At 44.1% G+C, this 16,076-nt stretch overlaps 3 protein-coding genes across 3 annotated transcripts; all 3 read right to left on the bottom strand.

The window, feature by feature from the left end:
* Positions 1 to 2,531: 2,531 nt before the first annotated feature.
* foxc1a (forkhead box C1a) lies at positions 2,532 to 4,616 on the bottom strand. The gene has a single exon (XM_040144085.1). It carries the CDS (start codon positions 4,362 to 4,364, stop codon positions 2,946 to 2,948), a length of 1,419 nt encoding a protein of 472 aa, XP_040000019.1. The 5' UTR covers positions 4,365 to 4,616; the 3' UTR covers positions 2,532 to 2,945.
* Positions 4,617 to 9,773: 5,157 nt separating this feature from the next.
* Positions 9,774 to 13,151, bottom strand: foxf2a (forkhead box F2a). The gene is made up of 2 exons (XM_040144122.1): positions 11,856 to 13,151; positions 9,774 to 10,341 (listed from the first exon to the last, which is right to left on the bottom strand). Exons 1-2 carry the CDS (start codon positions 12,823 to 12,825, stop codon positions 10,169 to 10,171), a joined length of 1,143 nt encoding a protein of 380 aa, XP_040000056.1. The 5' UTR covers positions 12,826 to 13,151; the 3' UTR covers positions 9,774 to 10,168.
* A 1,447-nt stretch (positions 13,152 to 14,598) lies between these two features.
* Positions 14,599 to 15,841, bottom strand: foxq1a (forkhead box Q1a). Its single transcript, XM_040144175.1, has one exon. The coding sequence runs from the start codon at positions 15,676 to 15,678 to the stop codon at positions 14,833 to 14,835; it is 846 nt and encodes a 281-aa protein (XP_040000109.1). The 5' UTR covers positions 15,679 to 15,841; the 3' UTR covers positions 14,599 to 14,832.
* Positions 15,842 to 16,076: the final 235 nt, after the last annotated feature.

The raw sequence follows: 16,076 nt of genomic DNA, 5'->3' as shown, positions 1-16,076 counted from the left end.
TAATTGTACTTATTATTATTATTATTATTATTATTATTATTATTATTATTATTATTATTATTATTATTTTTACATCTTTAAGGATATCAAATCAAATCACACACACACTCACACACACACACACACACACACACACACCAAGTTAAACTCTCTCTACCTCTCTGCTATGTCCTGTTACATTGTTGATGGTGCTCTGGCGGCCGACATCCTCCTCGTTGACCCCCGTCTCCCTCTCTGCCTTTTCCTTCTCATGAAAAACGATTCCAGCTCTCTGATTGAATTTTATTCCTTCCTGACCTGGTCCATTCTGCGAGGGCGCCATCAATCTTTTGACTAACACGACGTTTGTTTATTGGGCCTATACTTGGGAAAGTATCTAATGACTTTTATGAGCCTGATTGTAGTTGGTGCAATCGGAGAGCCGGGAGACACATACGAGCAGGAATTCATTGTGGCCGCATTGAACAATTCACTCTTTTTCGTTTTTGCTTCAAAAATAAAGACCATGCCAGTAAAAGGGCCTGTGTGGTCTGAGAAATGCACGTCCTGCAGCTACCCTCAAGATGTTTTGTTGAGATCTGTTACTTCATTGTTGCCGTCGCTCTCGTCTTGTTGATCTAAAGGCCTGAAACGACCGAAGGGGATATGAAGAATAAGCCCGCCTAACCCACCATACATTTTAGAAACAGGGGTCTTCGGAATCACAGTTTACATGTTGCAATATGACAGGCTGCTGAATCATGCGTGGGCTCTGACTGTCACAGTCTGTGGGGCATGTTGCCACCCCCCTCTGTTTCTGAAACTTAAGCAAAAAGCCTCTGAATTGTCCCAATTGTCCTCATAATGTTGGTGAGTAAAAGAGAAATCAAGCAACTCGGTTTGGAATTTAAATGTGCAAATTATGGATGTGTGTTGTTATTTCTATTAGGCTACGTTCATTACTGGATATTATTCTTTTTATCCTATTTAGTGACAATTGCTGATATTATTACCATGTTATAGCTAATATTTAAATAAAACTGTCTACAGTGTTGAATTTTTCATAAAATTATTGTGATCCTCATCATTATTATTATTATTATTGTTATTGTTATTATTATTGACAACATTTTTGTAAACTGTAGCCATGTGCAGTCTATCCGAGCAAAAACCATTTTAATATTTTTTTAAATGCTGTAGCCTATATATTAATGAGATTTTAAATAAATATCTTTCAGCTATCAGTAAATATCTTAAAACTAAATTAAATTAAATTAAAATAAATTGAATTAAATTAAATTAAATTAAATTAGATTAAAATAAATTAAATTAAGTGAAATTAAATTAAATTAAAAAGCTGGTTTGATAGATATCTATTATATATAAATTACTTTAAACAATTTCTACTGATATACCGAATAATAGTAAAGACATGCGTATTTTGAGGGAATTTATGAGTTGTCATTGAATGTGATCAAAAGAGACTGATTCCCTTTCACGCTGAGGGGGAACCAACTGTTAAAGCCTTTATAACTGCTAGTTTAAAAACGACTGCCAACAAGGATTACAATAAAACCTCAATCTGACACTTCGAACATATAAAGCCAGTCCAACATCTCCCCGTTCTCGCAATTAGCCGGGACATCCAAACCCTCTGACACAGTAGGATGAGCCCAGCGCCTACGCTGAAACCTGACGGTCGTATCTGCCTCCGGTCACGTCAGCGTAGGGTCACACCGGTGAGAACGCAAACGTCAAACCTGAAGCGACAACGGGACTATCTTTGGCATGTGTGGTATGATAGTAAGTAAGCGGCGGCATGCGCCAGTAAACACACAGCGCGATCCAAAACAAAAGTCGCGCCGTGCGCAGGATCTTTCTCAGGTCTGGGCCGCGAGGTCAACATCAACTCTGACACACGTTTTCTAATAGGACAATGGAAATATGAACTGAATATGAAACTGACTGAGAAACGTTTAAAAGCCTAGAAATACAACACATCCTTTGAATGCACCTTCTCTTTGGACGTGCGCACGCCGATGGATACTAATTGGCTTTTTTTTCTCCCCCCACCCCCCCCTCCGTTTCCTAAAGGATTCTCCAATAAGAAGATGAGAAACGAAATACATGTTTCCAGAGCGTTGTTCCCATGAGTAAATAAATATTAGCTTTTTGTGCGAGTAAGGTCCGCGTAATTGCGGCACATTGGAGTCCAAATAATTTTTCAAAAATATATTTTTCGATGAACTCACGCCGTTGAAGAAATGAAATCTCGAGGGGGGGGGGTCAGATCAGATTCATAACGAGGCCTATTTACCTTCCACACAAAACTAACACGGGCCAGACTGAGTGTAAAATATCACTAGCCTGTATTCAAGTCTAAGTAAGAAACGAGGCGTAACTTTAACTCACATAAAATGACAATTTATTAAACAAACAAACAAATCCTTCAAAATACTGTTCAACAAATGAAGAATCTTTGAAATAGTACGGCGATATACACGTTCCTTTTTTTTTTTTTTTTTTTTTTTTAACTTTTATAATGGAACATTTTTTGGACAATTAAGGCAGTTCAATTTAGAAACACTTTTTGGTGTTTGGTCCATAATATCCGGCTACAGTTTAGAAATAAATTACTATATGCAATTTACACGTCCATGAAAACTGACATACCTTTAACATATCACATAAAGCCACAAAAGCAAAGAGAGACTTACGTGTTATTTGCAGTAACACTGTTCTTTAGAAAAACCAAGATCAAGTCTTTTCTGTTTTTTTGTTTTCTGTCTCATATTAGTCCATAAGGAGTGGGCAGGTGACAGGGGATGGGGGACGCTGAATTTTACTGAAAGAGTTCAAACACCAGGAGAAAAATATCGAGCCGTTTTTCGTTGTTGTTGTCGTTGTTGTTGTTGTTGTTGCTGCTGCTGCTGCTGCTGCTGCTGCTGCTGTTGTTGTTTTTTTGGTCAGAACTTGCTGCAGTCATATACGAAAGCTCCCGAAGTGCGATAGATGGACTGGCTCGGTGGGAACGACATCTGACAGCTGTTATTCCCATTCACCGGTGAGTTATTCAAGCCAATTCTCTGGGATTCAAACATCTCTCGGACGGAGTGGAAGTTCTGCTGCTGTGCTGGGTAAGCTGCGCCCAGATGGCCCAGGTCTCCGGCCTGGTTGAGGTACCATGAGGTCAGCCTCCCTTGGTGGGGATGGTGGCCCTCCTGCCCAGAGTTTAGATTACCGTGGGTCAGGGAGGATGAGGTGGTTGTGACTGAGTAATCTGGCAACGTTTCGTCCACGGTGGTGCTCGGTGCCAAGTGGCTAGATCTGTCCCCGGCGTACAAGCTCATGGCTTGCATGTTACAATGATAGGTTGCGTTGGAGGTAGTGGAGATGGAGTTTTGGTTACAGGGTGAACTATAGACAGATGTCTGACTTGGCGAATAGTTTAGGGACAAAGACGGTGTTATACCTGTCCTGGTGGAGGCGGTGAGGCTGGAGGTGAGCTCTGTGGCCCCCTGTGGAGACCCCCGGAGGGAGGTCATGATGTTGTCTACGCTGAAGCCCTGCGTCGAGGCCTGGCCGTGGTGCTGGTGGTGCTCGGAGCTGTCCATGCCGATGGACCTACTGGAGGGGATGCTGTGAGGGCTCCCGCTGGACATGCTGCTGCTGTCCGGGCTCTCGATCTTGGGCACGGTGCTCAAAGAAGGGGAGTCGGCCTGCGGTGGCGTGACTGTGCCGTTCTCAGTCTTAATATCCTGGATCCTCACAGGCTGGGAGCCCTGCACCGGCTGCTCCTGCTCCCGGCCTTGCTGCCTCGGCGGCAGGTCCTTCTGCAGCCGCTCTTCTTTCTCTTTCAGCGCGTCCTTCTTTTTGAACCGCCGCCTCCTCCTCAAGAAGCTCCCGTTTTCGAACATGTTGTAAGAGTCCGGGTCCAGGGTCCAGTAGCTGCCTTTACCGGGTTTTTTGTCGTCGCGGGGCACTTTGACAAAACACTCATTCAGAGACAGATTGTGTCTGATGCTATTCTGCCAGCCCTGCTTGTTGTCTCGGTAAAATGGAAACCTCTCCATGATAAATTGGTAAATCCCATTCAGGGTCACCTTCTTGTCAGGCGAGTTTTGGATAGCCATAGTGATGAGCGCGATGTAGCTATAGGGGGGTTTGACCATATCCTTGGGCTGAGGTTGGGGGGTGTACGGTCCATACGCTCGGGCCATGCTGGCAGGGTATTGGTCGTGAGCCGCGTGAGAGTACATGTTCATAGGTGCAGGCATCCCCGTGTATCCCCCACCGGCAGCGGCCCGGTAGTAGCTCGGGTCGCTGCTGATGTACGGCACGACTCCCAGGGAGTTGGGACTGGAGACGGAGTAGCGAGCCTGCATGTCTTCACTTTGATCCGGCGAAAATAAAGCTCCGAAGTAGGCAGAGGTAGCGCTCGACTTCTCCCTCCTCTCAAGGCTGGAAGGCGAAGTCAAAATCACAGTTCCTCACTGCTCTCTCGAAAAGAAAAAAAAAAAAAAGAGAGAAAAAGTCTTGACAACAGTGCAGCGTGCTGGACCTCAGCTGTGTTCAAGCCGTCCCCATCTCCGTGTCTCTATGAGACGCACATTGAAAAAGTTCTGAACCTCGGACATCCGTCACCACACAGGACTTTTGCGCAGTTAAATTCTTTCCTTCTTTTTTGCTGCCAGTGGAGCTCCGCCTCAAGAAGTGCACGCTTCATCCAATGGGAAGTCAGAGAGAGCAGCGAGCTCCTGGCCACACTCGGGGCTTTTGGTCTAACGAGAGAAGGTGTCGGTAACTCCCCGGCACCACTGCAGCCAAGACTTCGGACGCGACAGAGCGACTCGCATGCGCGCAGTCGGGCCGTGGAGTGCGCGTCCCGGCGCACGTTGTTACAGAAAGACACCCCCTGTCACACCTGCAGTTGACAGAGGCGGATGATTGATATTTCAAATTTAAAAGTTTCACATCTACACATTTGTCTAGATGCTATGGCATTAAATTAATTCTGATCTTTCTCCAAAAACAAAAACAAAAAAAAAGGATTTTTCGCAAGGCATGCAGTGAACGTATCTGGCATGCTCCCTCGTGGCTGTCGCTCTTAATGAGAAGTTAATTAATCACGTCACCCCCACCCCCCCTCTCTTTTTTTTATATTGGAAAAGATAGCAACACCCGCCAACCAAATGGCCTCGTTTACGTGCAGTTCAACGTCCTTTAAAGTGCATCTTTAGTAGTGAAAAGGACTCGACACCAGCCGCAGATCACCGTCGTGAGATCAAAGCAGGACAGAGCCTCGCACCGTTGGCAGAGGGCGGTTAAGTGCGACAGCGTTGCAACGGAAATTAGAGACGGTTTGGGCCCAGAGTGACCGGGGGTGAGAGTTTACTCGAGATAGGGATTTAACGTACGGGAGCTAAATGGGAAGACCGTGATGCCTTATATGCGGGGCTTTCCATCAAAAGCGTTTGAATACCTCACGTGCTGGGATGTATGAGGCCTATGGAGAATTTACTGTCCCAATAACTGAATCGACGAAACTGGACATTAAGCAGATTTTTTTTTTTTTTTAGCGTTAATGCACAATTATGCACATACACTTTTTTTTGTTTTCTTCACACAGATGCAGCCCCTCTATATATATATGTATATATATATTATTTTTTGTTTTCATTTTAAAAGTTCTCTGGAGAGTTCATTATGTGCTCTATAGCAGACTGCGGATTTTCCATGCCATTTCATTAATTCTAAAGATGGGTTTTTGGGGAGTAAATCAAAAGAGTAAAAGTGTTGATCAAATGTAGAAAAATTATTCCATAAGCCGACCTCGAAGGCCTCTGTATCGCCCTGCAGTCAAAGGCGACCGTGCATGAAACTGTTAATGGTCAGTGCGAGGCAAAGTTACAGTACCGGTATCGCTGTAATCCTCTGCAGGTCGTCTTAATTAAATGTCCGTGCAGTGGCCTGGTGCTGCGCCGGTTTCTCCTTACATGGACCCGGGCATGAACTTTTTCCACCGCCCTGGGCTGTTTACACAATTCACTACGGGCCTTTTACTTAATACCATGGCCTGCCCACCCAGTCCTCCTTAACTCTTCATTATTTAAGGCAGCCACGACTGAAGGATGGTGAAAAACACGAATGGGAGTCAAAATAATACACAAAACAGCAGACGAAACATTTAATGGTCGTTGCCTATTTTTTTTTTACCAATCTAATTGCAATATAATGAGGACATCGTTATTATTAGAATACATGTTATACTTTTATAGTGATGTGGGCACCTGTTTAAATATGTTTTTCCACTAAAATGTATTACAATTTAATGTTATTTTATTTTTTATCTGTTTACTTATTTTGGCTATTTGTGCATTTGCACCAACATATTGCATCTTGCCATTTTATTATTAAGTGTTTCTCTCTCTAAAGCAAAAGCCGAGATCATAATAAATAATCAAACAATGGGAGTATGGATATGCTATTTAATATGTGGTTATAATTATATAATGCCAAGTCTTAAAAAAGACGTAATTAAGTAATAGCGTGCGATGCATCCTCTTCACATCATTAGCTCGAAATACTAATGTTGACAGAAAACCCAACAACGTGATTCAAAATCCAGCTCACAATGATGCTTTTATTTTAAGAGAGAGAGAGAGAGACAGAGAGAGACAGAGAGAGAGGAGGGGGGGGGGGGGGGGTTATCATAACTATGAATCTGGCTCCCTCTGCCGTTCAAAGGGCTACGGTTCTTCACTGTCCTCGAAGCAATTACACTGATTTATCGAACTTTTAATCGGGGTTGATTAATCTAAACCATAACGAAGTCCCTACATTAATGGCTACCAACCATTTTATAACAAAATTTTCAAATGTAAACTTCTGGATAAAAACGAAAAAAGGGAACAACAACAGATGGCTGACAAGATGAGTGCCATTAAGATTCATTTCACGAGTGTGTCAGTGCGTATGTGTATGTGTATGCGTGCTTGAGTGTGTGTGTGTGTGTGTGTGTGTGTGTGTGTGTGTGTGTGTGTGTGTGCGTGTGTGCGTGTGTGTGTGTGTGTGTGCGCTGTGATCCATTTTACAATTAAGAGCCTCTGACAGGTAGCAGAATATTTATGAGACACTGCTGCCACCTGATGGTCTACGTTAGTACTGCAGACAGTGACTGACCGGGCATAAGAGCTCATTGGTCATCATGAGAGACACGAAGGCGACATCAGATCAAGGAAAACCAGGAAAAACACTGAGATGCGCTACTAACAACGCCACAGTGTTTAGGTAAAAAGCACTGATAATGAACAATTTTGGTTCATGCTTTTGGATGACATGAGCAGCTTGTCATTGTAAACGGTCTCTCTTTGGTGTAATTTCACTGCAAACGTTGGGTGTAGTCGTTAGCCACATCTAATTGAGGATCCACAAATGTGTAATGTAGCATTTAACTGGCCATTAATAAGACACTGAAGACACAACACTTTTGCTGCCAATGCCAGTCCAGTGCGAATCCATGGAAAGGTGCGGCGTACGGGGCTTTGCCTGTCTGCTCAAAGCGTCTCAAGGCATAAGCATCTATTTTCAGTAGACCAGGTCAAGTTGACCCCAAACCTTTGCTACAGGATCATTTCCATAAATAAGCAAAATTTGAAGCTTCGGTATAAAAAACTGTAACCTTTCATTGTTGTGGCAGAAATATTCTGATTGTTCATTTCATAGAATATGGGCACTGGTACGACCCGGAATTAATGGCCATCAAAATGTTTCTCAGATTCTTATGTTTCTAGACCTTGTTTGTTTATGGGGCTCGGGCCCTTTTTATTCCTGTTTTTTTTCCTGTATTGAGACATATTCTAATTTATTCAATACATCATAACACCATGAGGAAAATAACTTTCATCAAGGTGTACAGAACGTGTATTTGCCTATAGATCAGTTTTGAAGCTGGAGCACCACTGCACCAAATATTGCCACTGAATGAAAAGGTGTGACTTTCAGGCAGGGACACTGGACATTTTGGGCCAGGATGAAAAAACCTTAACAACAGCTCTGACAGTCACAGTTCGTAACAACTGACAAGTTCAAGTGGCTCCCGTCTTAGACCCATCCCTCTCAGGGTCCCCTTCTATCCTTCTTTTCGATGATGTCTTTGAAACGAAATTGTCGATTTGTACTCAAGCTCACCACGTGTTGCCATTCCCCTCGAGTAATTTGCAACTTCTAGCTTCTTCCACTATCATCCTTGGGTTCCCCTGTGTCCGCCTCTCCTCCTTTTGGTCATGTAGGGCGGCCAGACAGGGAAAAAAAACGACGATGACAGCATTCGTGCGCTGGAAACCGGTCACAGTGATGACTAGAGAACACCGATGGTGAATGGTGTTGCTGACTGGCAACGTCGTCGTGCATTTGAATTTGTACTTTCTCTGTCAGTCTGACAGCAGTCTGCCCCGCCAGTATAACATTCATCTCATCTGGCAGATGTTTCATAAGCACTCTAATGTTAGAGTCTGGAAAGGGCGTCGTTTTCATAAAATTTTAGGAAATGTTCACTGGAAACTGCAAAATTCGAGTTCTCAATCGGATGCTATTAAAGTGTGTAGTACAGTTATTTTCAATATTGATATTATAAATGATCATTATTCCCTTTTAAACATTAAACAGATTAAGCGCTTAAAATGAAACCGAGGTATCATGAACTCAGCTGTGACACAAATTTATGAATGGATATTTGTAAATTTTAATTTTTACACATTAGAAGTTTTTCAAGGTCCGGCCATCCCGCTTCGTCTTTTGAAAACTCACTGACGAGATGCTGCCGTTGTGCAGTATCTTAAAAGAATCCCGGTTAAGTGTTCTAAACACTTCGACTGTGCCACTTCAGTCGTCTCTATGTAGCTCATTTGGGATTGGACTACATATTTAACATGTATGCAGTGGATCAAAAGATGGGGTCAAATGTACTCATCATTCTTCCATATAAACACCGATGTAATATAAAAGTACTCCCCTGAAACACGGCCTATTTCTACATTTGACCTGTCAGACCTGGTCCCATTAAACACGGAATATTGTCTGAGCCCTTGAACTTTCAATCACCACAAGGTGGCGGTAAAGTCACATGATAACCAACAGGACTGAGGAAGAATTGAGGTTTTTTTTTGTTTTGTTGTTTTTTTGTTTTTATCCCAGAGCTTCCGTTGCATATTGGATTTGTCCTTTGTCCTCCTTGTTTCGATCATTACATTACAGTTATACAGGCAGGTTTCCTGAGATCAATAAGACACAAATCACGCTGAAATTGTCCTCACTGTGTGAACCGCTAAAAGAAGGATCATTTTCTTTGGAATCATTTCTCACAGCATGAAATGTGTCAGTACACCATCTTTCCAATGAGAAAATGAAAACGATGATTAATATACCGATACGGATTTTTTTTTTTTTTAGGTTTTTTTTTAGGTTTAGATTTTTTGTCTTTTTTTTCCCTGCTAATATCTCGTATATCAAGGAAGTGACTATCAATCCGAACATTTATAACGGGTCAGGAATAAAGAGAAATAATTGTAGTCACTGAAATCGCCAACAAACTGCGCGTTTTAAAATGCTTTTCATTATTTATAATAATAATAATAATAATAATAATGTTCCTGTGGCAGAAAGAAAAAAGAGAATGAAATAGAAGAACTGCAGACCTGATTAAAAAAAATCTTTGTGTATTAAAACTATTTCACAAGAAACATTTTTTCCAAAAGACATTAAACACTTCCAAACTATCCTTTAAAAATAAATCTCTTTAATGGCTTGTTGCAGAAAAATCGGCAACAATTTCAGCAACATCAGGAAAACAAAAATTAAGTGCATGAGTAAAGATTAATTCAGGTACGTGTTCTATTTTTTTTTTCAGTAAAATGTAAATAATGCTTATCCATGTGTGAAAAGTCAGTCGTTTACTGAGAAAGTGAAGTGCCACAACAAGTCCCCGTATCATAACCATTACTAAACGCTTTAAAAGGTCAAAGTTGACTGAAGAGAACAGTCTCTGATTCCACACTGAGGCTTCAGAAAATAAAACGGCCTCTTCGTAAACCCACATTTCTGTTACAACAACTCCGCCTGAGGATTGAATTTAGATGTAAAGGCACTGGGGAGCTTTGTCCCCAGAGGTGGTTCGCGTCTTCCGCCTCGGTCACATGACACACGACTTTACGTCCGGGTAGACACTCTGGTGATGGTGATGAAGCGGGTGATAATAGGATCCTCCGCCGCTGGGATGGAGGGAAGAGATCCCGTTCAGGTTCAAGACGAAGTCCTTCCTGTCGCACACTGGAGTTGAGTGGCTGGAATATCGAGAAAGTCCCACTGACAACAAACAGAACACATGAGGTTAAACTCGTCGATTCTTTAGCCGGCGTGTATCTGGATATATATATTTATTTATTTATTTTTTATTATTATTATTTTTGTCTATTATTTAATTACAAAATGCTGGATAGCAAAACATAATACTTTTAATAGGGCACTTTTTAAAAAGTGTTTTAGGTTGTATCCAATGGCTTTAATAATGATTAAAACATTCACCAAGGCTTCATGGATCAGTTACAAACCATTTAACAACTTTGTCATTTTATCCTTTGGCTGGCGTTTATCCTTCGTATTTGGTAATTATGGAGTTATGGTCCATTAAGAGATAATCGTGGAGTTCTCATTTTCCAATTAACCATAAAGTCAGTGCTGACAGACCTAAGTTGTGGTAACACTTCATAGTCGAAATGCATGTTGGTAGTGTTGCTCTGCAGGCCTTTGCCAGCAGGTAGATCGTGTTGATGAAGTAAAAAGCCAAAAAAGAAAGACCATGTCTCTTGGTGGAGAAGGTTAAACGCCAGCAATGGCATTTCTGACAACCTGGCAACTCAAATGTTGCGCTTATTAATGGTGTATGACTAATCTATTAAACGATGGTAAATAATTTGTTAATCGTTACTAAAGCTACCATTTAACTTCCTCCATAACGGTGTTTTAATGGGAAGTGGTGCCAATTCGTTCCACCCCGTTTAATAAAAAATATGAACAATAATGCAAAAATAGAAGGTAATGAAACGGTATAAACAATCGTACAACAACAGGGCTGCTTATTGAGCTGCTGTGGCTCGTGTTTGAGGCCTAAACGCAGTTGAAGTATGTTTTTGTTTTTTTTTCATTGTTAAGAATACGTTTGTGACAACGTATTCGAAGCCATTTTCGCTACTTCCTCGTGCATTTTGATTGTGCTGCTGTTATTGTGGATTGTGTTTGCTTCCTAAGGCCTCGGGAGAAGGCGCGAGCTCCGGTGTGATCAAATGGTGAGAGAGGTTGAGATTTATGGGGCACAGAGAATCGGGCACGTTCCACGCACAATTAAATGACGAGTGATGACAAACTGAAGCTGAGAGGCAAATGTGTAATGTTTCCTCCAATCAAGTCAGATCGGTTAATGCACGTTGGCTCGTGCTTGTCAGGGCCACTTTGCCGCCGTGTTTTACTTTTTTTTTTTTTTTTTTTTTTACATCGGGTTGGATGATATTTTAGCCAGAAACGGATCTTCACGTGCACTTTGCTTATCCAATACAATTTAGATCCGACGTGCACTGTGAAAACCGTATTCATAGAGATTCCTTAATTCGTACACCGTTTACTTTCTGTTATGTCTGAAAACCTAAGAAAGGTTTATTTTAAGAGGGTGGTGTTAAAGAGTGAAGACCCCTGTTCTGGCCGATAACCCATCACTGCCGTTTAATGTCAAATGGGAGCTTTGATTCTCATGACTCATCGAGGTGCAGAGGTAGTTTTTCAGAAAAATACAATATATGCACACGACCACACAGCGAGGGCTCTACCTGAAATGTCAGCGGGATCTCGGGCATTGTGGTGCAGATAGCCCTGATCCAGAGAGTAGGACGACATCCCCGTGTGCAGAGCGGAGGGAGCGGGGCTGCTCGATGCCAACGACTGCTGCTTCATGTATGAGGGCACACCGGGCGAGCCCCAGTGCGAGGCTGCGTTTGCGTAAGGCGACTGACAGTCCAGACTGCCGACCATCGCCGGGGAGGACTGTAGGGGGCTGCTGCTGCTGTCCGGGCAGTAGTCCGCGTTGGAGGCCACCTGACACGCAGCCATGTACGACGACCCGGAGTTTGAGGACATGTGTGGGACGTGATGCCCCCCTCCGAGTCCCTCGAAGCCGCCCGGCACCGGATTGCCCATCAAGTCTATGTTGTAGCTGTTGTGACACGCCAACGAGCCCGAGGGGGATTGGAAATCAAAGTTTTGCGGCAGCATAGACGCACCAAACCCAATACCATTCATCATCCTATACATTGGCTTCAGAGCCTGGCATTTCCTGCGGAACCCCCGGGGTCTGCGACGAAAGGAGCCCTCCTCGAACATAAACTCACTTCCCGGGTCGATGGTCCAGTAGTGCCCTTTTCCAGGTCTGCCGAGACCCTTTGGCAGCTTTACAAAACACTCGTTCAGAGACAGGTTGTGTCTGACGGAGTTTTTCCATCCCTGGTATGATCCCCTGAAGAAAGGGAAGCGGGCCTGCAAAAACTGGTAGATTTCGCTCAGAGTCAGCCTCTTGGTCGGTGAGCTTTGAATCGCCATCACAATGAGGGCAATATATGAGTAGGGGGGCTTCTCTGGACGCCTCAAGCCCGAGTTGCCCTTCTTCCCCTTGGCTGATGCGGCGTGCGCGCTCTCCATCACTGGCTGTGCTCTCAGCAGAGCTGCATTCAGAGCGCCCGCCGCTGGACTGGAGCGCGGAGGATTAGACGGATCCAAATGTTGCTGGGAGCTCTCGGTCGTCATGGTTGCGCGTCTTTATGGATCCGACCACTGTGGGGTCTTTACAGCACTGGGGCAACTCACTTTCCCTGTATTTCAAACGCTATTAAAGGTCCCCTAATGTGAATATTAAAGAAGTCAGTGTCTCTTTGCGATGCTCTGCGCGTTTATAGCCGTGGAAGTCAAGAAACGCCAGCAGCTGTACCTCCTTGCGCTCTCTGTCCATTGCTGGCAGTAATCCCATAAGAGAGGGGGAATAAAGCTCCTCGACTTTGCTTGCGCATATCCACCCGGCCAAACAAAACTCGACCACCTATCAATTCTTAAATCTCTCTCTGCCCTTCTATCCTCCAAAATCCCTCCAAGAAATCGCCAGGAACTACTCCCTCCCCATCTGGCCGGGATCCAGACTAGAAGCCGGACACTGCACAGTGGAGTAAGACAAATCTCCTCCCACGACGCTCTTTCCAAAACACCTCTGTCCACATTTGTCAGACCAGTATTTGGCACGAGGACTTGACAAGTCATGATGAGTTAAGAGACACAGTTTGGATACATGACTCCCTTTGTCTCATACCTTCAGAAGGTAACGATGTCTGCCAGTGGTGTTCTGTTGTAAAGGTGTACAGGGGAGGGAGTCCTGGTTTGTTTGGGATCTGTTCAGGGTTAGGGCTCTGACATGAGAGGAAGCATGCTTTTTCCATCAGAGCGTGCCAACATACCACACACAGCGCACAAGTGTCAGTTTACCTCTCGGGGCCTGGACTACATCCCCGGAGAAATGAATTGATTGTAAAATCTGAAAGAAAAAAAATGTCCGAAGGAACGTTTCAGGGGATGAAATGGTCAAATGTCGTTTCTGCAATGTTTATTACTGTAAATGGCTTCTTTGTGCCTGGCGTCAAGTTAGAGCAAAGCCCCCACAGTCGGGACGTGAAATATTTCCCCATACACCGGCAAAATTAAAACACAATCTACCCAGAATATAAGTAACATCAAACCTGCAGCCCTGCTGCGCTCAGGATGCCCGGCTGTTTTAAAGGAAATTTACTTTCTAGCCTCAGAAGAATAGGCCTATTTGGACGATATTTCTTCCTATTGTGGATTCCAGTTCAGTTCGCTCAGGATGCACCATTTGTATAAACGGTTTCCTGCGCATGTGTGGTGACTGAGGCGACAGCTATTTGCAGCGCCAGACAGAAAACATAAATATTGAATGCCCCTATCCGGCAGCAGCGAGCTTCTTGAACACTGAAAAGTAAATAGGCCTAAGGCAGTTTCTTTTGGCAGCATAAGGGATAGAGAAAAAATCAGATACCAATAATAAACAGCCGTTATTATTATTATTATTATTATTATTATTATTATCATTATTATTATTACAGCCTCAGAAGACATAGATTATTATATAGAGGAGGAGGCTAGTGTATATAGGAGGCCCTTGGTGCATTTATAAGCGCCCCCAACAGCAGAGCTCTCTAAGAATTTTGCGAGGCGGAGTCCACACCTCCACCTCGCAAAGTTCACACACACACACACACACACACACACACACACACACACACACACACACACACACACACACACACACACACACACACGCTGAGATGAACGCTGATGCACTGGCATCTGACAGGTGCCAACGTCCTCATGCCGGTGTCAGCCCTAATCTGGCTCCGCAGGAACGATTACGATTGCTCTGTGATTCATCTTCTCCTGTGTTACAGGAATAGAAAACACGCGTAATTTTTTTTTTAACACGTTTATTGAAAAAATGACAACGTTGGTGGTCAGTAACATTTACAACAAACAATTGTGTATAAAATATCAAATCTGATAATGCTTCAAAGGTCAATGACCAGAGGTACAAAAAAGAAGAAAGTGTAACACCCTGCCAGCACCATAATATCAAATCCGATGTAATCCCAATACAGATGGAAACAGTTCTGTCTCTGGTGTCTGGTCCTCTCCCTCCTCTGTGTCCATCATTAGTGCACGTTGATGATTTTTACTCATCAGATAAAAGAGAGTTTACTTCTGATATTGCGGGACCGTCTGTGAAAGCAGCCCAACGCCATAGGCGTTTGACACATGCGCAGCAGCGCAGGAGTCCATGTGGCAAGGTGCCTTAACGTATGGAAAAAAGGAAGGTGCATTTGAAGGGGGCGTCATTAGTTCAGTGTAGCAAGGCCAGGCGAAGGCAGGGAGGGGAGGGAAATGTTCTTTGTTTGAGTCTCTCTTGTACGGCTTGCTGAGGATGCTGTCTATGGCAAATGAACTAGTGAACTTGACGCATGAATCGGTCTTGGTGTTGGCGGCAGCCTGCGGAATGGTCGGCGGCTCCTCTGCCTGCTCGGACGCCGCCTGCTCCGCGCCGAACTTCTTGCTGATGCGCTTTCTTCGGCGCCGAAACACGCCGTCAGCGAACGTGTACTCGCTGTGGGGATTCAGCATCCAGTAGTTGTCCTTCCCCCAAGGTCTCGACGGGTCCCGGAGCACTTTGAGAAAGCAGTCATTTAGAGACAAGTTGTGCCGAACCGAGTTCCTCCAGCCGGTGTAGCTGCCCCTGAAGAACGGAAACTTCATCATCAGATAGTCGTTTATTTCCGCCAAAGTCAGACGTCCGCGCGGGGAGTCCCGGATCGCCATGGCGATGAGAGCGATGTATGAGAACGGGGGTTTGGGTCTTCGCGTGTACGGCTTTGACTTGCTGCTGCCGCACGGAGGAACAGGTGGGGGGCTGTGCGCCACGCAGTCCCCATCCGACCCCAGTTCCTCCTCGGCAGAAAGAGGGGAGCGCACACTCCCCTCTGCATCACTGGACATCTCCAAATGCTTCATGGCATACTGGCTCCCGCACAACACCTCCAACTTCATCTTGTTTGGTCGTCTTTGGTGATGCTGTATACGATCTGTCCAATGAGACAATGTGCGCGTAAAGTCCGTAGCTTGTGTGCGTCAGGATGCAGACTGCTCTGTCAAAGATCCAACGATTTCCTTTTTGGTTGTCATACCTGCAGGACGACTAAGCCCGTCTCACCTACAGTCCCTGTCAGCAGGAGTTTATAGCCGGCTCACCTCAGGACCAACCCCGAGAAGGCGGGGCTAGATTATTTGGGGCATCACACCACATTTTCACATTGTGTGCATAGATAATCTTGAATAAAAGTTTCATCATGACCCTAAATTAAAGTATTAAGCAATCAGTAGGAGATGATATTCACCGAGAGAACGCCATTCAGTGCAGCCTTATGACTGTCTCACCTTTGAAATGG

The sequence above is a fragment of the Xiphias gladius genome, chromosome 14 (genome assembly GCF_016859285.1).
Source record: "Xiphias gladius isolate SHS-SW01 ecotype Sanya breed wild chromosome 14, ASM1685928v1, whole genome shotgun sequence".
In the NCBI taxonomy this organism is placed as follows: domain Eukaryota; kingdom Metazoa; phylum Chordata; class Actinopteri; order Istiophoriformes; family Xiphiidae; genus Xiphias; species Xiphias gladius.
This window is presented reverse-complemented; position numbering and strand designations above follow the sequence as displayed.